This window comes from Anas platyrhynchos, chromosome 7 (genome assembly GCF_047663525.1).
Source record: "Anas platyrhynchos isolate ZD024472 breed Pekin duck chromosome 7, IASCAAS_PekinDuck_T2T, whole genome shotgun sequence".
In the NCBI taxonomy this organism is placed as follows: domain Eukaryota; kingdom Metazoa; phylum Chordata; class Aves; order Anseriformes; family Anatidae; genus Anas; species Anas platyrhynchos.
The window spans coordinates 24,635,694-24,660,823 of NC_092593.1; the positions used below are offsets into that span (position 1 = coordinate 24,635,694).

Below are 25,130 nucleotides of genomic sequence, written 5' to 3' on the forward strand. Positions count from 1 at the left end.
GTGTCTGCAGTCCCATTAAAAAAAAAAAAAAAAGGAAAAAGAAGCATTGCTCAATGATCCCTCTGTGTGTTCCAGATAGCAATCCACAGTGCTAACATTAGCAGTCATCAGTCCAAAAACATACAAGGCAGACTATGCACAGAGTCCCAGTTTCAGACAGATGCAGCAGCACAAGGACAAACTCTCACAAATAGCAGAGCCTGTGCTGCCTCCAGAAAGTACCACTCGGGCTCCCCTGGGAGCAGTCACTGATCCTTCCCCAAACCAGAGCCCCACATGTAGTCACAATTAGAATTCAAGAAGCACAACCTATTAACAATTAACAGGTTTTACACATATCAGAAACCGGGGTAGATTACAGCATCCTGGAAAAAAAATAAAATAGTATCTCTCTGTTGGAAGATTAATGCTGCAGGGTAAACTGATCTCAGATTACTAAACAAAATTATCCTCTTCATTGCAGGGAGGAAGGGCGTGGGGAAGAGGGAGCAAATTATTTATTGAGGTATATATTAGGAAACGACGCAGCGCAGTTCGCGCAGTTGGGAGCACCAGTATTTAAAAAACAGTTCTATATTAAAAAAAAATAGTAACTACATAGCTACCACAAATTCAAATAAAAACTTGCACTATGCTGTTTATGCTACAGAATAAGTGAATAAATAATTGATTCTGGTAGCCATAAACAAGTTTAACAACCTTTTAGTCTTGCTCTCTTATTTCAGTTCATTTAATAAAAAGTTAAATTAAAAACCATCTTTCTAACAAAGTTGGATATACTATTGTTTTGCAATGAGTCTTCCTAAACCCATCTGAACTATTACAATGTGCAAGGATTATTATTACAGTGAGCAAGGAATCTGTACTGGTTTCAGCAGTAATCTCCCACTAGTACTTCTTTTTCTCCTGTTTCAGAATATGTAAATATAAGAGACATCTACAACCACTGAGGTTGGTGACAGTGACTTTTGAAGCACTTCTGAAATGTTAATGCAGCAACAGACAATCAAAAAGCATAGAAGAACACAGGAGCTAAACTCTACTGCACCTCCACCTCATTTTGCCCCCTGCAAACAGCCATATGCAGTCATCAAGAGAAAAACAAGAGCAGCACAAACATACATGGCATTTCCCCCAGATATATTTGCATTTGATCTATGTATTTTTTCCTATCTGAAATTTTGCAGAACTGAGCTCCATTCCCTACAACCTGCTGTGTCAAGAAACAATTTTTCTTCTTTAAGCCTGACTCCATACAACTCATTTTTCTAAGGTCTGTACCCCATACAAAATTGTATCTGCATTGCTTGATCATTCTGCACTTAGAAGTTGTCCCGTCCTTGGACCATCCTTGCTGCCCTTCTCAATTCTAAGAAATTGGTACAAATTCTATCTAACTTCTCAAAATGCTTCATATATTACTCAGGGTGGATCAGAGCTGAACTCTGAGCAGATGTTTTTCACAGAATTCTATATCATAAACCCAAGTTTCCACTCCCAAGTGAGAATGGCCAACTCATAGCACATTATGTTGCATGTGAAGTTTTGTGAACTTTCCTTCATCATTTCCTGTACATCACTTTATATTTATCTCGATGGAATTTCACCAGCCATTTGTCTTGTGTACACTCTCAGTCTTGTTACAATCTTTCACTTTTTTTTTTTTTTGTCTTATCTTTGTTCTTACTACCTTGAAAAACAATTTCCCCATTAGAAAACTTCCTCAACTCACCGCTCAAGTACCTTTTTGGCTTGCAGTAATCCTCTTATGCCAGGTTTCTTCAAAATCTTTGCTAAGGGGCTTTGTAAAAAATCTTATGATAATTCAAAATATCTCAGTCAAAACATCCTTACATATTTGTTGATCCCTTTTGAACATGCTTGTAAAGAAAGTTTCCCTTTAAAAAGTAATTTATGATGACAATTTCCAAACAGTTTACAGTATGATGTGTCCCCTCATACTATTCTTACTAAGGTTCCTATTAATTTGCTTGGCAAAAATATGTCATCTAATAGCTTACATTTTCCACAGAATGCATTTTAAGAACTTGCATTACATTTCACACAATTCAGCCCTCAGGTACAAAAGTAGTTTATATGACCTGTTACACACTATCATCAGTAATTCATTTTATCCTTGAGTTCTGTTATAACACTTGCTAACAGAAACTCTCCCTGCCCTATTTTTTTTTTTTTTCACGGTACCACAGATTCTTCTTTTGTGCCCTTTAGGAAGCAATCCAGACTACATGTATACTAAGAGACATCAAAATAGGTACAAGAAGGAGGGGAAAAAATTGAGCAAGGGCATCAGGAGAACTTCTTCCATTAAACTGAAGTTCTTGTTATTTTAGCATGTCTCTACACATGGCAGACAGCACAAACAACAGCTTGTAGGCCTCAGAAATAACTGTAGTGATCCTGTTAAGACGTAAGCTGCTGCAAACAAACAAACAAAAAGGCTGGATAACATTTCTAAGCCTTTTGATTGAATAAATTGAACCTACACTGCAAGAAGAGCTGCTTTTTGTGATATTGGAAACCCAGAATACTTTCATTATTTTTTGCTCAGGTGTGATCCTCAATTTAAAAGTTTGGATAAACGTAGATATTTATCTGAACTGAAGCTTTTGGTGCTTGCCTAGTATCTAGTTAATAACAACGCAAGCTGCTGATAAAGTAGCAAGGCTAAATTGCTCATTAGACATCTACACTTGTGATGGTGCATTGATCTATATTTGCCATTTCTACCTAATGACGTACTCTAAACTTTCATTCTGTTCCTGATCTATTTATCTATCAATACATGGTAAGCAAGTGTCATACATACTATTGCCACCACTTCAATGAAAATCTACACCCAAAAGCTATCTTCTCATAACAGCAGCAATAAAGCCTCTGCTTCATGTCAGTGGAACCAAGGATCTCCAAATCAAAGTTTAAAATTGTGACTGGTAATTTATGCCCTCCACTCAGTTACTTTCTATCATGACAACTCTCAGGTCAAATCTAAAATTGTCTGTCAGAAAAATATTTGTAAACAGAATATTGATAGGTGGCTATGAGAAATTTAATGAAGTATCACTTAAGAAACTTCTGTACAAACACTGACAGTGGCTCTAAGGCATACTGTGCTGTTTTACTCTGATAAAATAAAATTTTTAACCGTATATGGAACAAACTGATAATACAATCCAGTGCTTACCTCCGGCAATCAAGGGGAGCAAAAGGTGACATATATAAATTACCAATGCAGGGCAGCATCTAAAATAAATCCTCGTATTTTCTAAACTGCTGGGCTACCCTCTTTACGAGTGTGCCTTTTAAAAAATATTATAAGCAAGTACCAACGCAAACAGCAACAAACATCCTGCAGATCAGATCTTCTCAACATCCTTCTTGATCATGAAGCTGTGTGCTGACATGGGCTCATTCTGTGCTTGAGCTCGAAGTGTCAAGAAAGCTGAGCATGCTGCTATCATGGAAAGTGGTGATATGCTGAAGTTTATTGTTAATTCTGCCAGATACACACAGCCTTCTACCACAACCGTACATATAACAATGGCCAAATCAGTTATGGAAGTGAATAGCCATACTCAACAGAGCACATAGTTAAAATGTCTTGCACAAAATCAAAACATTTAAAATGTCTTGCACAAAATCAAAAAATTCATCACTGTGATGCAACATTTGACATGATTAGCAAGCCCAGACTGTCAATAATCTGTTCTCTCCATGTTCGTGATGCTTTTGTCACAAGAGAGAACATATTTCTCATTGGGCTAATGCTAGGAATAATATACTGTTCAAGTGGACACTACACCATTTCACATTTCCTTGGTTATTTTACAATACCAGGAACATCTACTAAGGCACACCTCTCACTTTTTTTGAGGCAGCTCTGTCATCAATGCCCATGTATTGGCCCTGCTCGGCTAGCACAGAGCACATCCCCAGAGAAGTGCTTCTACACAGTAAACATGCAGGTCTCCAACCCAACCTCCCCACATTTCTATCTCAATGCTCATTGCAATGTTTTGGGGTTCAAAAAATCAGACATGTAAATGGCTAGTAGGTGAGCCAGCAGACGTAAATGGCTAGTAGGTGAGCCAGGGGAGAAGTCCTTCCAGATTGTCTGCAGCTGATTCAAAGATTCGTGCAAATATTTAATTAGAATAGAAAGAGTAATGAACTTGTGACATTATAGTTTTTTGCCATAATCCTATGGTCTAACTGAGGATTGCTCTTATCATATTTTGTTGTTTAATTACATCTCTTTGTACTTGCACATCATGTATTCACATATAGCATGAAATTTGGATCTTACTGAGTCAAACCGGACCATATTCAGGCTGCATTAAGTCCATAACTTTACCATGAGTGTCTTTGGAGCAGCATCTCTCCATTTTGTTCTTTTTAAAAGTCTGAGTAAGTGCATTTTCCCAAGTTCAGAAATACGTAAGCATTCTTGCATTCACTGAGGCAAGGCAGGCTGCAGGGACTAATATCTCCCTTCCCTCCCACATGGTTCCCAAAATACAGGAACAGCATTGTGCTCTGAACACAAATGTCCCCGAGTACAACTCCTCACTGTGTTTGCCTCTTCCCCTCTTGATCAATTTGGCAGCAAGCTCTAGCTTCCCCAAGGAAAACAGTGGCTGTGATAGCTGTGACCTCCGCACACTACTACTAGTAAGGGAAATCAGCCTGAAGACATTTTAAAGCAAAACAAAAATCTTGCTGTAATTCAGTTGCTAACATGTCAGACACTACAGATACCCAGAAAGAGTTCTTGAAATAACAGTGAGTACTTAAAAATAAAAAATAAATAAAAAGGAAAGAGAAAGCTTTGGAGTTTACATTTCGACATCATTTTTAGTACAAGACAACCACAAGCACACCCAGAGCTGGGAACAACCTTTTATGTGTTAAAAGAGATGAAATATTAATAAATTCAGCTTCATCATTTTCCTTTTAGAGGTTAGTGTTGAGCTAATTTCATTTTTGAAAATTCTACATTATTTCTGCCAAAATAGCTGCAGGGCTGGAACCCTGGGCTCGGGACATTGATTTTCTGTCTCCTGCCAGCGGCAGTTAGGCTCCCCTCCCTGCTTTATGTCCACTCCTACAGCATAATGCAGAGTCCCTTAGTGTACTATCATCTTGCTTGTTCCCCTTTTGAAGTCCAGCCTGCACAGGAAAATGAAAAAGGGTGATTCTCTCTTTGTACCTGTATCTGCAATCACACAGAATACTGAAAGCAACATCTACAGCAATTTACAGATTTGTTTTAAGTTAGAAGAAACCATTACCTCTGATTTCCTGAAAAATGCATGACAGTTTCTCATACACTGGAGAGCTTCAGTCCTTCCTATTACAAAGTCTAATAATGTGTGGTCAACCAGAATCTAATTTATTTTTTTTGGGGGGGAAGGAGGGAACGTGACCTTGATTTAAAAGTTTCCAACTAAGATAAATTTACACCATCACTGGGGAGGCAATGCTAATGATCAACTATTCCCACAGCTAACATCCACACTGTGTCTGTTACAAACCACTCAATCTAGTTGTGCCTCACTCAATTAGATTAAAGGGCACCCTAATGTCTGAATGTGTAGACACTTGTATACACTGCAATCAGATCAGCTCTTAACCGTCTCTTGGGTAAATTAAATAAGCTGAATTCCTTAAGCCTCTCGTTATAAAAGCCTTGATCCATTCAATAGTTTTTCCTCTGACTCCTCTTCAGATTTTCAATATGCCATTGAACTATAGGTACTAGAAGTGACAACAGTATGCTCAAATACACTCTCTCTTTACCTACTTAATTAAATCTTATTTCTTTTAACAAGAAATGCACTCATCTTCTTTTCTCAACTTGGGAAGCATAGCCCTACATCTTTACTGACAGGCCCATTTATTCATCTTGTAGTCTAGCACAAACAATTTTGCTGTATTTTGACCTAGTCAGAGGAACAGAGCTGGCTGAAACACCACCAGCCTGGGAGTCTTCTGTCGGAGCAGAGGCTGCTTTCAGTTGGGGTTTCATTTAGAAAGTCTAATTCACAAGAACTTGTCTGACTGAGCTCAGGAGGCCAAGTGTGAATCCTGGTCTTCTCAGCAAAACTTTTTCTCTCCTAAACCAGTGCAAAATAGTTGCTTAGAATAACATAAACGAAAGTAAAAATGTTCTACACTGTCTGACTGAATTAAAACCAGGGATTTCCCGATCTTTTGCTCTTCTGTTAACCCTATCTTTGCATTTGACTTAAATCAAGAAAATCAAATATTAAATAAATAATGTAAAAATGTAATTATTTTAATCTCTCCCTTCCTTTCTCCCTATATAATAGGGTATGATTAAGCATAGAGATCAAAAGAGAAATGAAAAAAACATCTTTTAATGCTTTTTTTTTATTATCTCTCTCTTTTTTTTTTTTTTTTTTTTCCATTGCTAAGACTATTCCCTCTTATTCCCTCTGCCCTCCCTTCCTTTCACCCATGGATATATTTATTGTACATTAAAAATAAATACTGGTTTAGAAAATCATTAGGAGAGCCTTAAAAAAAAAAAAAACTGTTCTAAAAATTAAATTCCACTGCTGTTTTAGAAATTGTAGTAATTAAATATATATATATATATATATTATAATATTTGATGTCTATAGAAAGACAACCCAACAAAACAAAGAATTGGCAAGGCACCACAGTAAAAACTTCTGAATTTGGTCTCAGTTTCATATAAGGCTTATCCACAAGTGAGGATACAGGTACATAAAAGGACCGAGTTTGCAAATGTGAACACCAAATTATGCTGCTGGTATCATTTAAACAGAGGATGCCTCCATTTAAAATAGGTTAAACTTACGGAGGAAAAAAAAAAAAAAGAAAGGTTAAATTTTCTGCTCTTGACAGGAGTGGAGATTCTTGTAGTTAAAATAAATAAACAGAAAGCTGCTCAAAATGTTTTGGGACAAAAGCTGGGACAAAGGAGAATTCCCCCCCCCTTTGCAAATGGAAAACAAGGAAAAAAGTAAATACCGAAGGTTTAATGCTTTGTTTTATACTAAACTGAACCAGCTAAAAGAAATCAGCAGCTTCATTTTCAAAGCATGCAGATTACTCCTTTACTACCATACAAGACTTTGCATCTGTATGATGAGTTTTGAGGACCATGACAGACTAAAATTGAGAAAAACAAAGTAAAACCCCAAAGGCTAAAGCAATACTTAAGTGATATTAAAATTTCCCTTCCATTTGTGATTCTAGTGGCTCCAAAGTTTAACTGTACTTGTATTATTCATCTCAAAAATGTGGAAAAATATATTTGCAATCTTGGGAAAAAAAAAAAAAAGTTGAAAGGTCTAAATAACATGTTTACAACTCTTCAAAATCCTCTGATGGAAAATGCTATATAGCTGCTATTTATTATTAAGGCTGCTGTTATTCAGAACACTTGGCTGTGTTAAGTTAAATGAAAAACACTACCAGTAATATCTTCCCTTCAGATGAAGAAAAAAATAAAAACATACTACTGTATGAGACAAGCTGGAAATCAAACCAATAGCATATGCCGAGAGCACAGCTCTTCTTTTTACACTGTCTATTACCATCTGACAATAAAAAAAATACTAATGGGTAAACTAATATGAAAAATTACCTTTCAGTAGAATCCTGACAGAAGACTCAAGCCGAGGAGGTACTAGTCAGAAAAACTTAGATAATGTGTGGGGTGAGGAAGATTCCTAATTCTTGCTTTCCTCTTTAAGGATGCCTTTAGACCTCACAATTTTATTTTTGAGGGTCTGCTTTAAGTTTTGCTGGCAGTTCTCTTGCTCCCAGCCTGTTCCAGAACACCAATATCACATGCACATAAGAGGTATCCTCTTAGGTAGATATGAATTTCTTCCACATTTCTGAACCATGTTAAGAGAAGTTAGAGCCAAATTCATGGCCTCAAATCAATTCTTTGAAAAGGAAAGAATAAGGACGCGGGAAACCTAGTCTTCTGAAATTAATTAGCTTTGTTACCTTTCACATACTAAAAATATGTATCTAAAAATTGATAAATTATATGTATATATGCATTTTAGCATAATTGTATAAAATAGATGAATATAAATTAGAATCAAGTCAGAACTGAAAATTTCTTATGTTAGCTGACAACCATCATCTACTCTCCCCAGTAATGGATAAGGCTTTCTTCACACAAACAACATGATAATGTTTCTGTTTGTTTTCTTATCAGTACCACACACTACACAAGCAGTTTTTAAAATGCTTGTGATTAAAATAAAAGAAAAACACTATATTCGTATAAGAATCTCTAAAAGAGAATTCCATTTCTAATCAAACCTGCCCTGAAAATTAATGCATAATCAAAATCTGATTGTTTGTATTTGTTTGTAAATCTAAGTAAATGAGATACAGAGTAGGCAAAGGGAAAAACTGGTCTTTTCTAACACATCTCATTCTCTTTCCATAGCATTAACTTGGGGTAGCATATGAAGTTTGTACATATCCACTGTGGGATCAGACAGATTGTGTACAGAGAAGACCAGGTTGAAAACTACAGATCTTGAAATGAGCCCCGCTCAGGTAGTTGAAATGGGCTGGTCAGGACCTCAGACCTGTGTACCATCAGTTTTCAGGAACGCCAACAAAAGACAGCTTCCACACTATGACTATAAATTGCCATATGCTATTCTTAAATTCCTGTAAAACTGAGTGCATTTAAATTAAAAGACCAGCAGCTATATCCACATTCAAAAAGAGAGAGTACAACAGCCATTAATTCTTGGCTAATTCTTGTCATTTATTAATTAATCACTTCAGTAATTTTTACTTTCTCATGGTGGGATGCAAGCAAGCTGTAAGTGAGGGCAGGAATGCTGAGCAGGTACAGGCAGCATGCCACACAAGCAGGTGCTTCTGCATTCAGCTGACACATCACTAATTGAGACTTTTCTAAAGGTGCTCTGGATTCTTTCTTAGGACAAGAGATCTTGTAATTAGAAACTACTGAAATCTCTATAAGCTCAGTGGTGAAACACACGCTCCCTGTTTGTCTTAGACTGCAATTTTGCAACTGCCTGCTGTGAGAGGAGACATTTGCCTCATAGTCCATCTTTCTGTGGTCTAATGTCTGAAATATTTATGGTTAATAATCTTCTTCCTTTAAATATCTTCCTTGTCATGAAGACACTACTAACTTAAGAAAGCAATTCAATGAAGATAAAAGCTTTTCGGCTACTCCGTGTGCTGACAAGGAGAAGGAATATGTACTGTGGAAGTGTCAGGGAGACTGATTCCCAGCTTTCTGTAAAGACAGATGAAACAGGCAGCCAAGGAATTGATCTTCTGAAGGACTCAGGAAATGTTAGAATTTGTATGCAGAAACTGTAGTTCTTTAAGGAATTAGGCTGGTGACCTAATTACTTGTATGGACAATAACAGAAACAGTGGAACAATTCAGGAACCATTTTTCAAAAACCACACCATCAACACTGAATTCTGTTAAGGCAGTAGAAAGCCAGTGTGCTGGGAGACATCTGCTTCTTGCTGGCGTGTGGCAATGCATTTGCTCCTTAGAGACAGGGCTTCCTATCTGGCTGCTGAAACTGGGAAGTTAAAGAACCAGGCTTATCCATCCAGATCCTGCTAGAGAAAATGTAAGATAATGGGAATCTTCAAACAATTATTGTTTGAGGAGAATCACCTGTAAAGACAGTCTATTATTTTAGAGTTGTTTCCCCACCCCCCCTTCTCCCACCCCCCCAAGAATAAAATGCGTTAGAGACTAGAAACAAGTCAGAAAAATATTTATTTAGACTCTTATTTAACAGAGAGTTGTTCTTTGAAGAGATTTCTGACAGGAGCTAAGGAACCTACATCTTTAAACTGAAATACCACAACTGTAAAACCTGTCAAAGAGTGAGTGACAACTCCCTGCTTTTGGCAGCACTTCTCCCTCCAGTGTTCCCTTTCCACCTCCCTTTCCACAGACTCAGTGCATCTTACCAGGTGTGTGCTTCAAGCTCAATCTTTTTTGAAAGTTTCAACAGAAATAGCTCAAGTACTTTGTGGGAAAAATACAATGCTTTGAATAAACATTTTTCAGGGCCTCCAAAGACTAAGAATCTTTCCAGAAATTCATGCCACGTTTGAAAGAGGTTTCTGATGATTTGCATCAGAGCCATAGAAGGACAAGGAGGATTCCCTGGCTTGGTGTGAAAAGACTAAGGACACAAAGGGAAGGGACAGACACTGCCAGAGGAAAACTGTGTCACAGCAGCAAGAATTAGCCTATGAACACAGCAGCAGCAGCCTGTGCTTCCACAGTTCAGGCTTTATTATGGGGTTCCTGAACATCTTTTCTCTTTTGTAAACAACTGGGAAAATATGCATTATGCTCTCTCTCTCTTTTTTTTTCCCCTCTGTCATTCATAAAAGGTATCCCTCAATTCCTCATATTGTAGTTTGGATGATTTTGGCTATGCTCTGGAAAACTGCAGAATAACTAAAGGTAAAGGAGGGTAACTTTGAAGTGCTCCATGAAGTGCACCAGAGGAAAACCTGAGGAGATCTGTGTGCCTGCACTAACTATAAAAAAGGGCACATAAGAGGCCTGTAAAAAAACAAACAAACAAACAAACAAACAAAAAAAAAACAACAAAAAAAGCAAAAAACAAAAAACAAAAAACTTGCTTTTTTTTTTTTTTTAAGACAAAAAAAATCAAAGCATAATCAAACCAGGCCAAACCAAATATCCAGCTACTCTACAAAACACTGCTTTTAAATTATTTGCTTCATTTTTTTTTCCTGTGTTGTTAGGTAATGAGATCAAGGTATGCCCTTATGAAACTTCACCTGTTCTCAGGAGCAGAATATTTCTGAGGGAGACGAACAGAGCAGGTTCTGTTCCCTTGGCACTGTGCAGAAGGGAGAAGGGGAAATGAGAGCACAAGGACAGGCTGCATGGGACAGGGGACAGTAGGTAATAGCCTGGCACCATCCAGTTGGCTGCATCTGGAATCCACTCCTCCTGTATACAAGCCTGAGCTCCAGTGTGTACTTTGGCATGGCAGCAGAGCTAAGTGGCTGAAATTCAGATTCTGCGAAGGAAACAGAAAGCTCCTGCACTGCAGAGCAGTGCCAAAAGCAGGAGAGGCTCTTGGCACGCAGGGTGAGTAGCCGGCGATACGAGGCACAGCGCTCTGATCTGCTTGATTAGGGGGCCCTTCAATTTTGAGGGAGAGCAAACGAGAACCAGAGAAGTAGCATCTAAAAATGAGGAACATAATTGAAAATGCAGAAGAGGAAAGAGCAAATTAGTCCCTGCCGGTAGTCTTGTTGGGTACAGGCCAGAGATACTTAGTCCAGGCAAGGCTAATGATGGAGAAAAGATAGAGATATCTGACTACGTTACCAGTCAGCTCCTCTTTCCCTTCCTGTAGCCTATTCCAGCTGGCTCACCTTCCCTGGCAAATGTAAAATACTTCTGGTCTGCTTTGCAAGGGGAGATCTGAACTCTAATGCAAAGACTCAGCATAACCTACTGGAAGAGAAATAGACTCTGAGGCAGCAACCAGGCCACATTAACCCCTGAGTCCTCTAAACTATGAAGGCACAAACCAGCATTTAGAAACCAATTGTCGTATAGTTAGATGGAAAATATCTCACTAATGTGAATGCTACAAGAGATACTATAATTGTTGATTACCCCTGAGGCCATAACAAACTTGGAAGGAAGCATATGAATTGCTGATTATTTTCTATGATGATGGAATCTCAGAAATTGCTGATACTGCTTTTGATACTGCTTTTGTGCAGATCGACAGGTCCCTGGCTACACCACTTCAACTAAATTTGAATCAAGCAGTGCTGCTCTCATTTCAGGACAAGGTAGAATGCGCTGGAGTTTTCAGTGTTTTTTTTTTTTTTTTTTTTTCCTGGGGACTATACATCCCTTACAGGGAGATGCAGGCGGTGATCATTCAGTTTGCTTTGTAAGATAAAACTTTGCTTTCATCCATTTTAGCTCATGCATAGATATAACCTTCTGTGATGTGACCACAAAGCATATTTTCCTCATACAGTCCACAGAACAGATGACATAATAAAATGCATCAAGAATGTGCAGAGAAAGACTGGTACGGAAGATGAAGCTTTGTGGTGAAAGCTGGTGAGATAAAATCCAAAGATTGCATTATAATAGATGCACAAAGGGGACATAATTAAAACTTGTGATAATCTTACTTTTGATTTTCACTAACATTATATACTTTGAAGTCTCTCAGATCTTAAAATGTAATCAACATGCAAGATCTTACATGTTAAGGAATCATTAGTCTTTTTAAGAGCATCTGTATTTAAACAATACCTTTTTGCACAGCTTCTGTTCCAAACTGGAGGTACCAATTTGGGAACCTCCTGGATGCCATTCTACTATAAATAAAAAATATTCTAAGTCATACTAGCCAAAAATTTGATTCAAGTTATGCATTTCATACAGAGGGGTACAAGTAACTGAGTAAGAGTTTACAGAACTTGATGCCAGGACTAACATGCTGTCCCCTGTTGCTGCAGCACTTCTGAGAGCACTCCTGTCCTTCCATGCACCAGCCCATGTTCAGGCTGTGACAACCTGATCACACTTGTCCTAAAATGACAAAACTAGTTGCCACTGCTCCGAGAAGTCCAGGAAAGAACAGTGCACCTGTTCTGCAACACCTTGCTGCTTGGAGTCCTTTATTCTGCACTCAGAAGATCCCTTTCTGGCTGATGCATTGAAATAAATAATAAAAAAAAAGCTCCCTAGCTGAGGAATAAAGGCATGTATCCAAAAGAGTCAGTACCAGCATCCCCAACTAATTTGGCCTACATAATAAGGCCAAGTCCTAAGGAACAAAGAAAAAACCATTTGGAGCATGAATTGCTAAGTACTATGCACACACCCACATTATTTTTAGAACTACTGCTGATTTATGAGAAACAGCAGAGAGGTATCTTAAACTAAATCACACAATTCTGTCAAGAAAATAAGATATACATAGGGTATTCTTTCCTTTTAAAAAATCAGGGTCTGCTCAGCATTTTGTCTGAAAGTACCCCATGTGGAGAGAAGCATGTGATCAGAAAATGTTCACAAAGGAAATGGGAACACTGATGTTTCATCTGTAGCACCACAGATGTTTTCAGAATTGAAAACTGTCAAAGTTACCTATATAAAAAGAGGATTTACCTCAGATTTTAAATATATTTCCATAAATAAAGGAAGTTATTTTGGAAACACGGTAGGGGGTATTCCTTTAAACATGTTTCTATTTAATATAATTTACCTTATTCTTTGTGACCTGGTAGTGGCAGTATCAAGCTCTTCAAAGAGAAGAAACAAGAAACTTTTATTTTTCAGGCCACTGAAATTAAGTTAGAAATCACCTCCTGACAGGATTTAGAAAAAACACTTCTGTATCTGTCTGCCACTGAAAAATAAACAGGTTGATGCAGAGAAGTTTTCTCTCGAGACCACATTTCTTTTTCCTACCTTCAGTGAACATATGAAAGGATGAACAGTGGCCCTGGCATGTGCTGGCGGTTCCCTCAGTCCTACCAAATGCAAAGAGATTCAGAGTTGCATGCCAGAGGTGTCACTGACCACAGCCTTTGACAAGTCCTCTTGTGAGTGATTAATTTGTAAGGCAAATGATGGTGCGTATGTGCATGTATGTGGCAAAAGCTCTTCCAATACTCTGGTACTGCATGAGAAGAAAAATTAAGGAACTTTTGAAGATGCATACATCATGAGTGAACTGAATTTTGGTTATGTTTACTCAAATTTGATCTTCTGGAAAAAGGATTTAGACTTTATTATATTTATTTATTTACACATCTTCCCTCTCCCCGCTCCCCCCATTTGTATTTACTTTGATAAAAAGAAGAAAAAAAAGCATAGAAATGTACATTTGCAAAGGTTGTGCTAAGTTAAAAAGAAGGGAAATGTATGACAACTGGTGTTCACTGTGCCTGTCAGAAGATAACTATGAATGATTTAGTTTTCCAATGAGCTTTAAAGTCCATTATAAAAGGCTATTAAGGAAAATCAATACATACAAGATAAATGGCAAAGTCTATGAATTAGAAATAGTGTAGTGCTGAAATACTGATCCTCCAAAAGGAACATTTAAGAATGTGGTGTCTGTGGTGCATGACAGTGTGATTTTAGATAATTATCAAGAATTCCAAGGGAGGAATAGAAGATATTTGCTGATGACCCCAGGCTTCTCTTTTAATAAAACTCATAGAAGTTTGGAGAGAAATGGCAGGTGTGAAGGATAAACACTCTGGCAATTAGGCAAATAGAATGTAACCTAGATAAATGTAAGCTAGTGTACATAGGCAAAAACAGTCTAAATATACAAATTAATCTGCCTCTAGAGGCTACAGCAGCTCAGAAATTCAATAAAAACACTGGCAAGCAAATAATGGTTGACTACAACCAGAGCAGCCCTAAAGAAAAGGTTCTCTAAGACTTATGTACACTTCTGTGACAAAGCTCAGCTATAATACCAGTGCAACTGGAAAACAGAAAAATCAATAACAAAATTCTCAAATGTATTAGACGAATGAAAATGAATATGAATTGCATCATGCCCCGGAGATGAGCATGACATACTGCTATCTTAAATTGTATTAAGTTTTGACTCCTGCACTTTAAAAATACCTGAATTTTCATCTTTTCTCTCTTTGTACACAAGTATGTGTGTGTACCCTCCAGATCGGTACACATGAATAACCTCACATCTCCCACAAACACACAAACTTTACATGCCTGTTTTGTAATGAATTAATAATATTTGCTACAGTTTATAAAATAAGTTGGGCTGCAAACATTTGAAAGAAGCTGGATATATGTTACCTTATAACCATCCCACAGTACTGTGTGCTCAAACACAAGGCCTGTCAGCAAGATTTATTTGCAAGTCAGGAAGAAGAATAAATCCTCTTGCTGTATTAACTTCAGACAGAAGGAAAATTTGCAAAGGAAATGTTTGGTGGTGGCTCAGTTGATCCCTGCCTGCTGGCAGTGACAGTGCTCCCCTTCCCGTCCCTCCACAGCAACAGTGACAACCGTGAGGCAACGGTCATGGATGAGCAAAGCATATTTGCTGACTCAGCAGAAATTACCTGGAGCAGTTTCTTCCTGTTGCTATTAACTTACTGTTTGCCGATTTGTTCTATGCTGAATTAGCTCCACAAGCAAAACTGAGTGGCAGCATGCAAAATACTAGTTTCAGTGCACTCAACATGTTTAAGTCAGTGGAGGATCTAGGCCTTACCTGCCAGTCTGGTTTTTCCGTTAGCTTTTTCTCTTTCTTGTTCTTTTTCTTTTTTATTATTTTTTTTTTCCCAACTCATGGAAACATATACACTCAGGTAAACACTCAAAATTATGCCATTACTCATTAAAGCTCTACCATGGGCCTTTTCTGTGTGCAAACAATGCCCTCACATACCAAGTTTAAAAAAAAAAAAAAAAAAGATGGGGCCCATTTGCAGTAAGAAGGTTGGGTAACAGCCTGAGACTTTCACACGAGGGAACAGTAACAATCACAGCACAGACAAAAAACAGGGTTCTACTAAAACTAGGCTTGTTTCAATACTGCATATTTTAACTGGCTTGGAAAACATTACAGTGAAACTAAATGCAGAAGCACCTTTACTTACTGTGTTAAAATTTGGGAAGAATCCAACAGCAGAACTGCTGTCCACGGGGAAGGGCATAAAGGGTTTGATATCCAGGGAAGGCTGCATCATCAAGGCAGGTGTGCGCACAAGGGTGGGAAGTGTAGTAGTGCCTGCCAAGAGCAAACAAAACCAGGAATTCATAGTATTCTCCTTTTCACGTTACACACAGCATAGCTATCTCTTGCTGACACAACCGCCAAGAACAAATAATGCATGGAGGTAATGAAGTGGCTCTGCAGGAGTTAATATCATTAAAAGAAACCTATTTCCACACACTAGCGATGAGGCAGAACACTTCCCTATGGCCATGCATACTCGGAAGCTGAAGAGGAGACATATGGTATATAAATCACCCTGGCAGGTAGAATAAATCCTCCTAAAGCTGAAAAAATCTTCTGTGCCAAAAAGGCCAGGATGGGCGCCCATGGAAGTCAGATGCTTTTGCAATTCATGGTTGCGTATTAGATCAGCTAGCACAGGCAGTACATGCAAGCTGAAATCCAGAGGTCTGTTTCCAAACAGTGAGCTGTGTGTTTGTTTTTTCTTCTTCCAGCAGCTTCTGTAACTATTAGGTGCTGTACAAACATCATTTCATATTTTATATATATATGTATATATATATATATATATATATTTAATTCCTTCTGTTTTACAGTGCAATGCAAATATTAGAAAATGGACAACAGATAATCAGCTTGCACATACACAAACTCTCTACATGCAATGCAAATCAACATTTTCTTAATTGGAGCACAAATCTTTCTCCCCAAAAGTGGGCTTTCCAGAAATGCACATACTGGAATTGTTGCTGTATACACTTGAGAATCACTCCCCAACAAGACCCCAAAGGAATGTGAAGGCACAGATGTCCAAACATTCATTTGTAACTAACTGTTTGCCCTACCCACACGACAGCATGCCTAGCACACTGCTTCCAGCTATGCCTGTGGGAGTAATTTTTCCCCCCTGAAATCATACAAAATAGATTTCAAACAATATTTCCATTCACTGAAATCAAAAATTAACTAAAAAATAAACAACAAAATTCAGATGCTCCTTCCTGGGTTGAATAAATAATTCAACACAGACTTGAGCAGGCACTGGAACACAATCATAGAATCATACCATCATAGAATCATAGAATATCCTGAGTTGGAAGGGACCCTTAAGGATCATCAAGTCCAACTCTTGACACCGCACAGGTCTACCCAAAAGTTCAGACCATGTGACTAAGTGCACAGTCCAATCTCTTCTTAAATTCAGACAGGCTCGGTGCAGTGACCACTTCCCTGGGGAGCCTGTTCCAGTGTGCAACCACCCTCTCTGTGAAGAACCCCCTCCTTATGTCAAGCCACAAGTGTCCCATGTCTTTACAGGAGGGTGAGTCATTCTCTGCCTCTCTTCTAGGTCCCTTCTGCCAGAATTTCTCCATCATTACTTCCCTCTCCTGCTCACCAGAGGCCAGCACATCAGCCAGGAGTGTAACAGTTCTCTAGGGAGCTTCTTTGGTCTCAAACAGAGCTGACACAGTAACTAAACTTTTTTTTTTTCCTCTCTCTCTCATCGAAGTTGTCAGAGCTTTTTAAACTCAGGAGGGGAAAAAAGGAGAAAAGTAAACCAAGCAGTTTTCCCTCTCTTCTCCCACAAAATCAAATAATTTGCATCTCCCTATTAGGGACATGCAAAATTCCAGGCAGAGAAATTTTACTCCTTCTTCATCTCTTCGCTTTGCATCCACAGACATGACTTCAAACCTGTAGTTTCTTCATTCTATAGTATCTGAGAGGAAAGCAGAGTTCAGAAGCCAGATGGGGCTGCCTGAATTTATTGGATGGCCAAACACTTGAAACTAGCCCTGAGCTCAAATTTTGTAGATGTTGGAGACACAGTCAATTTGATCACAGCTGCAGCATAGTAAACATTGTATTATGGCCTAGCAGATGAGTAACAGGCTATAATCTATTCTCTGTTCCTTCTACAGGCAAAGGGTGAGGATAGCAGAAAGATGGGTCATTGACAACTACAGAGAGAAAACTATTAGGACTCCATCCCAACTGAGCTGCACAACTTGAAAGGAAAAATATGCTTGAGATATTGAGAAAATATTCCAGAATATTTTATCTCTTCTCCTACCCCAATACTTTCATAGATGCAAGTTTTTTTCAGATCTTTAAGTCAGTTAAACCCTGCATTCTGCATGAGCCCCTGTAACTCATTGACACTTGTGCTTATTTAAGTCAAAGCTTATTCAAGTGGAGTCACAAATGTCAAAAAACTAAAGGCTGTCTAACATGCCCATAGTTTCTACTTCATATCCATAATGGAAAAAAACATAATGCATCAACAGGAAAGCAACATCTCAGAGGATTTAACCAAAGAAAATATCTTTGACTGCAAAAATGATGATTATTTCTACTCGCTGGTTCTGAAACAGTAGCTTTACATAATTTAGATTTCAGAGTTGTACTCCAACAGCAGCTACACTGTATTCAATTACCCAAACTCCATAAAGTGCCATCATCATCAAACTTCTACAAGTTTCTCTTTGAAGTTCAGAAGCAATTAAAGATGCACGGAGTTAAAAAAGATCTGTCCTCTCTTTGCATATACACACTTCAATTAAGCTATGAAGCTAAATATGAAGCAATGAAGCTAAATATGGTTACATCTTTTAACTAAATTTTACAGAAAAAAAGACAACAGAATAGAGTTAAATTGTGACTTGTATTTAAAATCAGAACTAAGCGAGGTTTGTGATGCTATATATAACCGAGGTATAGAAAACATTTGGCCTAAAAATTTAAAAAATTAAAAATCTATTAGCATCCTCTGCTAAACAATGCAATCTTCATTGTATGCCTCAACTGAGTACAGATCATTTAAAATACATCTGAAATCTGCCCACAGTTTAGCAGCCCATGGTGTTTCTGCTGCCAGCATAATGCATGATCACTAGATTAGGATACATTCAGAGCCCCTGTGGAATAGAAAACATACACACCTACCAGATTGATTAGTGTAGGCATTAATAATAAATTTGTTCACTTCTGTTTTGCTGTTTACTACTCCTACTGTTGCCGACCATATACCAGTGGTCCTGTTTGACTGAAGTTCGATTTTCAGACTCACGTCTGAAAGCCTCTGGAAGAATGATCAGGCAAGGATGACCCAAACTAGAGGAGGAAGCACTTCAGGACAATGATCTGATCCAACAGAACAGGGCATACTTTTCCACTGGCATTTCTTCAAAAAGTCAAATAGATTTTTGCCATCACTACACCAGGTCTGTATGCAGACCTGAGCTAAGCAGGAATACTGGCATAAGAAAGATGTAGCTGACAAGCTTCATTATCATAAATTTAACAGATGTTTACCATTTCATTAGCATTTTAATGATAAAGACAATTTACCATGTCAAACACAGATTGTTTTAAACTACTAGTCTTTGGCATAAATATAACTGATCTTTCTTGTAAATTCATTTGCTCATTTCAAATTTGTAATTTCTAACCTTAAAAACAAACAAACAAACAAACAAACAAAAACTTCATTTGTGTCTACCACTGTGGGAGCTACCTAAGCACAGGGGATGAAAGCAACAGAATGTCTCATTTAAAAAAAAAAAAACTTTTCTTCCTCCTACACATCTCAAAAGCAAGTCCCTGTGTAATGTGTTCTGCTTGTCTTTACCATGTACACATGGCTTCATGCACTCTGAAACTCATTGGGCCACTGAAGGCTTTACAAAGATCAGACTTTGTTGTCTTTATCCAAACTTGATCTGTGTCTAACAATAAAGGCACATAATTAAGCAATTAAAGCAATATTTTGGAGGGAGCATTTGGAAAGTTTTGTACCAGTCTCTCCCATGGCAGTACCAGTGAAAGATGTGTTACAGACAGCCTGGCAGGTGGCAAAGGGACTCCACAAGTCTCCAGCAACTCCCCTGCTCTTCTTTTCCTCCTCCACAGAACTGCAGAAGGCACAACTGGCAAGATCACAGTCGAGGCAGAGGCAAACACAGCTAGCTCAAGAGAGGTGTCAAGTCCAGTGAAATCCAAGCACACAGCTGCTCCCTTTGCACCCCTCTGAAAACTACTTGTGAAAATATTACCTCTGATTTTCTCTTGAAGACCATTTTCTATCACATACAAACACACAAAAACATGTAATGCCTGCACGTTAATTCCTCTAATTTGTGTCAGTATTTTTGTATGTGTGCATATTACACATATGCACACATACAAAATCATAAATTACTCATCTAAGACATTTTGTGAAAAATTTCAGCATATTTAAAGAAACAAATTACTCTTTTCAAAGTTGAGAGCATGGTCTTGGAAAGCTTTCACTAAAGGTCACTGTAGAGAAATCTAGAGCCATATTCAATTCCTTCCCATTTTTAATTACTTAAAGATGTTAACACAACACGACGGTCTTCACATCCAAGGAAGAAGTCCACAGTCAAGCCAGGAGTAAGTGGAAGAGTAACTGAAGTGCTATCAGGACTGAATTAAAGTATCCTGTAAAAAAATTTCTATGGACTGGATAATCTGCATCCACTTCACACTGCATGTGGTCATCTTTGTTTAACTTGTGCCCAACACAGTATTGGGTAAAACATTAAAGGGGCCTCATCTGAGTTATCGACACCCACCACCAGTTACATCAAAGTTTCAGTTTAGGGAGAGGACATGCTGGCTTTCTCATCCTTGAATTGTCTGACCATTTCTGGCTATAAGGAGCCATCACTCTCTAGAGCAACGTTTAGTTGTCTCACCCAGTCAGGGAACCGTAGCAACATGTGAACAACTGATGGGATGGGTGAATCCTGGGTTTTCTCCTCCCTTGACCTTTTTAGTGAGGCATTTTTCAGACACTGCTTGAACCAAAAGTATCCCTTCAAGGGACAGGGGGTGACAACTTGTCCCTTTTGTTTTGCACGTTGGCTGAATTTGTTACGGATTGCAACCACAGTATGCACAGTCACCCTGCCTTTACACTTCACACTGTCATTTCAATTTACAGCTTTTTCCTTCAAAGTTCAAGCAGCCTTAAGACCAGGCAGAACATGTTTGAAATGTTTCATGGAACGATTCTGAAAGAATTCTGCATGCATTCACCCATAACCTTTATCTGAGTCTCCACGGCTTTCAGTTAAATTTATTAATTTTGTCAGTGGAAGCTTTGAATGTTGTCAGAAACATTTATTTCAGCATGTGCCTCAAAAACTGTTCTATAAACAGGTTAGAGCCAGAGGTAGTACCTAGGCTTTCATAACTATAAAACTATCTTCAGCTCTATTGCCTGTGACGTAAAACAAAACAAACACAGGAAAAAAAAAAAAAAAAAGAAAAAAAGAAAAACACAGACAAGCCTACACTTGCTTTTATGCACCTTTATGGGAAAATTGGTATAATTACATTATGTTTAAAAAAAGAAATCAACACCTAACTACAGAAAAGCACCCCATTAAAAAAAAATAAATAAAAATCAATAGGTATCTTGCCAAGGTTCCAATACCTCCATTTCATCATGTCGCAGACCTAGCTACACTCAATAGCATGATTTTTTTCACCATAAATTAGAGGCAAAATTAGTCACTTGAATGTTACTAAATTTTTTAATTTTGGTATTCATATGACATCTGTCACCAGAGCACCTACCATATCTCTCTATATTGAGCAATAGAATACTAGTCTTTTTTCTTTCTCAAAGCTTACATGATTTAAGAATCTTCTAATATTGCTTGTTGTATATTGCTATACATGGGCATTACAGAATGTCATGTGCTCCTTTTCACACATAAGATAATCTGCTAAAAAAAAAAAAAGTGGATTCCAAGTAAAATACTTCTGAGTTTCTGAAAAGCAGGTGCTGATATCAAAATGCTTAAGGTAAAAGCTATTCAAGGATATTCATTAATATTCATGAAGTTTAAGACATTCTCGCCTCTTAAATACAAAACAATGTGAAGAAATAAAGCATTTTTTTTTTTTTAGAATTCAATCAGCAAAACATTGATTCCTTATAATATAAAATTATGATAAATGAGATTTATGATATCCATAAATTGCATTGTGTTGAAAGTAAAGTAGTAAAGAAGAGAGAAGGCCATTCCTTCAGCAGCTTCCCTAACAGCAAATTAACATGATCCGAAAATATATTCTCTATCCAGACAATGTAACTTGTTTTTAAAAATACCTTGAAACAAAACCTCAGTATGTGTGAGATATGACACAGCCCCCAGTTGACAATAGGAAAAATACTAAGAACTTCTGTGTCCCCAGGGCACCATGCAAACTAATTCATTAATGAACGAGGATGCAGGTCCTTTGAGGGTTAATATGGTTATCACCAGAGCTAGTAACTTACACGTCTTTTAAAACTTGGGATGCACTGAATTCATTCTTCAAATGTTATTCAGAAACCAAAGGACCAATCAGACCTTCCACTGAGATGTTAACTGACTTAAACAGCACAAATCATACATGTACACCCTCATCAGTCTGACAACTAAAAATGGATACAATCCTCAAAGATGTTTTTTTGTGTGTTTTTTTTTGTTTTGTTTTGTTTTGTTTTTCTTTCAGAAGCCACAAGGAGAGACAGCAAGAACTGTTACAGAGCTTACAACTATTCAACAGCATTCTTGAGCAAGAAGCACTCTGCATAAGCATCTTAACACAAGTTATGAGAAAGCATTAGCCCAGGCCTATGTTGCAAAGCAACATACGCATACAAAATTTATTTTGTATTTATTTTTTCAGTGGTTGTTTCAAAAAAGCCAGAGGCATTTGATGTAACTTCACTGCAATGTACAAATAACCTATATAATGTGCAGTTTAAGATCTTTGTGCTCAAGTATGAACTATCTAAAAAACACGTCAGATGATGAAAATAATTCTGTCCCTGCAAATTAAAATGTGATTTACAGTATGCTTTAAGTTACTATTTCCATTATCATCTAGAAATAAATGTATTATTAAGACATGTTAACAGAATTCCATATTCTCTTTTTGTATAAAATCAGATACCATGAAATGAAGTATTTCTACTTTTCAAATACATGTAGGATTCCACTGACTAAGTCAATACCAAAAATTAATTGAAACTTGATGCTGCTGAAATTAATGGAATTTCTGCCATTTCATCAATCCAAAAAGTCGACCATTACTTACTTACCTAGTGTTGATGATTATATATAGCTTATTTACAATCAGAAAGAAAAGAAGTATAGAGAAGTATAGCTATATATTGCATGTATTTCTTAAAAGGATTCTGAAATAAAAACATAAATCTGACTGACTTGGAATCGCTAATTTCTATGATTTTTTAATATTCTTTCTCCAATGTTTTATGCAGACTAAATATTGTAAATACCATACATACATTTGATATGAAGGCAATCAGAAAATCTTTACTGTAATAATAATAATATATAGAGAGAAATACAATAATATTTCTTCTCCTAATCTCAACACTTTGTACACCAAAATCATGGAGAACAAATAGCGATGTCTATCAATAGTAGGGGGTGGGAGCATAGATGGATAACTACAGAAAACTGTAATTTCATTATTCTAGAGACACGTAGATCAAAACATTGATCAAGAAATTCTTACTCTCCTTGCAGTTGTACTGCATTTCTAGTAGTTTGAAATAACTAGAATCGCTGTAGGTTTTATATATAAGATAGCACAAAGATGGAATATGCAGAATAGTCCAATAATTAGAAATTGAACAGACAACCTTACATTTTCCTTAAATAACTTACAATTATCTGCTCCTAACTTTTGGGAGAGCTCCATCCCTTCCCAGGTTTACAGAATGTGACCCACATCAGCATTCTTTCTCCTTTTGCCTCCAGTCTTGCCTGGATTCTTGCAGCAGAGAATCCAGTGCACACTAGTGCAATACCCAGATTGAATTTTACAGCAATCATGCTACATTGCTCCACACACTTTTTGCAATATTTATATTCCCAAGTCAAACAAACTCTAGAAGTATTATACTAGTATTAATACATATCTGTTGGTACTGGCTCCTTCTCAAGCTTAAGCAATTAGGTAAAATGAGGACCATTCTTCACTAATACATGTATTCAGAAGAAACATTCTGGCTGCAGCAGAACCACAATTTCTTATTATGTATAGGCAGTATGGAAATATTTGTCATTAGTAATTTAAAGAGCTAATTTTCTTATAATTTTCTAAACTAAACAAGATGATTTGGTTGACTGAAAAGCAGAGCGGCTTGTTACATCTTAACACCATCTAGTTCAGTAAGTTGGATTTTAATCTAAACAAACAGTGACAACTATTAATAAATGCAATACTCCTGCCTGCATTGAGGTCAGCTAGTTTTGCAGTCCACTCCAGCTTCTTTTTCTTGGAAACTCCTGGCTTGTTCAGACCTCTTCCTCTGGTACCCACAGCCTGAGCAACTCTGCCCTCTCCTCTGTTCCCACCTGGTTCTGGGAAATGCTGCTTTGGAGTGGTTTTCTCTTTTGAAGTTGTCCAAATATGACAGAAAAAAAATAATATATAAAACACAGCGAAAACAGCTGTTTCTTTTTCAGCTCTCTTGCCATTTATACAGAGATCTTTCTGAAATCCTAAGGATCTCTTTTGTTGTTTTACTCAAATCATCTGCCCCCCCCCCCCTTGTGTTTTCCACTCTCCCAATGCAAAGGTGCAATGAGAAAGCACTATTTGCTTTTATGCTGTCATCTCTAATGAAAAGAAAAAATATCACCACCAGCCTACTGAAGCCACAATCTTGTCCAGAGCATAGGACAACTTACATCCCATGTTTGTTTTTATTGTTTTTTGTTTTGTTTTGTCTTAAATGCGTGTTCTTGGGTCCTGGACATTGAAACAGTTAGCGTCCCAGGATGAAGCACAGTAACTATCTCAGGATCTCAACACAGTAACTGTGCCAACAGTTTATTACCATGCCAGTACAAGCGCAAGCGCTTTTTCCCCTTTAGGGAACTGCTGTATAGTGATGAGCAACTTCTTAAAATAAGTACCTTTATCTAGAAAATGGAAAAATTATTAGGGGAGAGTATAAAAGTATCCTTTGATTTAACATAGTGTTTCCTTACAAACTGAAGTGTCCCTACTAAGGAACAGCTGTAAAAAAAAAAAAAAGACTCAATTTACACCACCTTAAAAGTTCCATAATACTGGGGATAGAACCTGGTTGCACTTTGCTTTCTAGAGAGTGAATTTCCCCTACACTTCTCATATGATAAGATGTTTCTCAATATCTAGTCCTTTTATCCCAAATTCTGACACAACTGAGCTCATCATCTAATTTTTAGTGAAGCTCAACACAGCCTTTCCTTCAGGACGTCCTGAGTTGCTATCCACTAACAA

General features: G+C 37.5%; 1 protein-coding gene across 15 annotated transcripts in view; it reads right to left on the reverse strand.

The window, feature by feature from the left end:
* Positions 1 to 25,130, reverse strand: part of ZNF385B (zinc finger protein 385B) — a 169,584-nt gene that overhangs the window by 42,352 nt on the left and 102,102 nt on the right. For 13 of the 15 annotated variants that reach the window (XM_027461300.3, XM_072041030.1, XM_072041031.1 and 10 more), the window contains one exon: positions 15,727 to 15,857. The exons of the other annotated variants lie outside the window; for them this stretch is intronic. In XM_027461300.3, the coding sequence (XP_027317101.1) occupies positions 15,727 to 15,857 (131 nt within the window). The remainder of the gene's footprint in view (positions 1 to 15,726; positions 15,858 to 25,130) is intronic. 15 annotated transcript variants of the gene reach the window in all.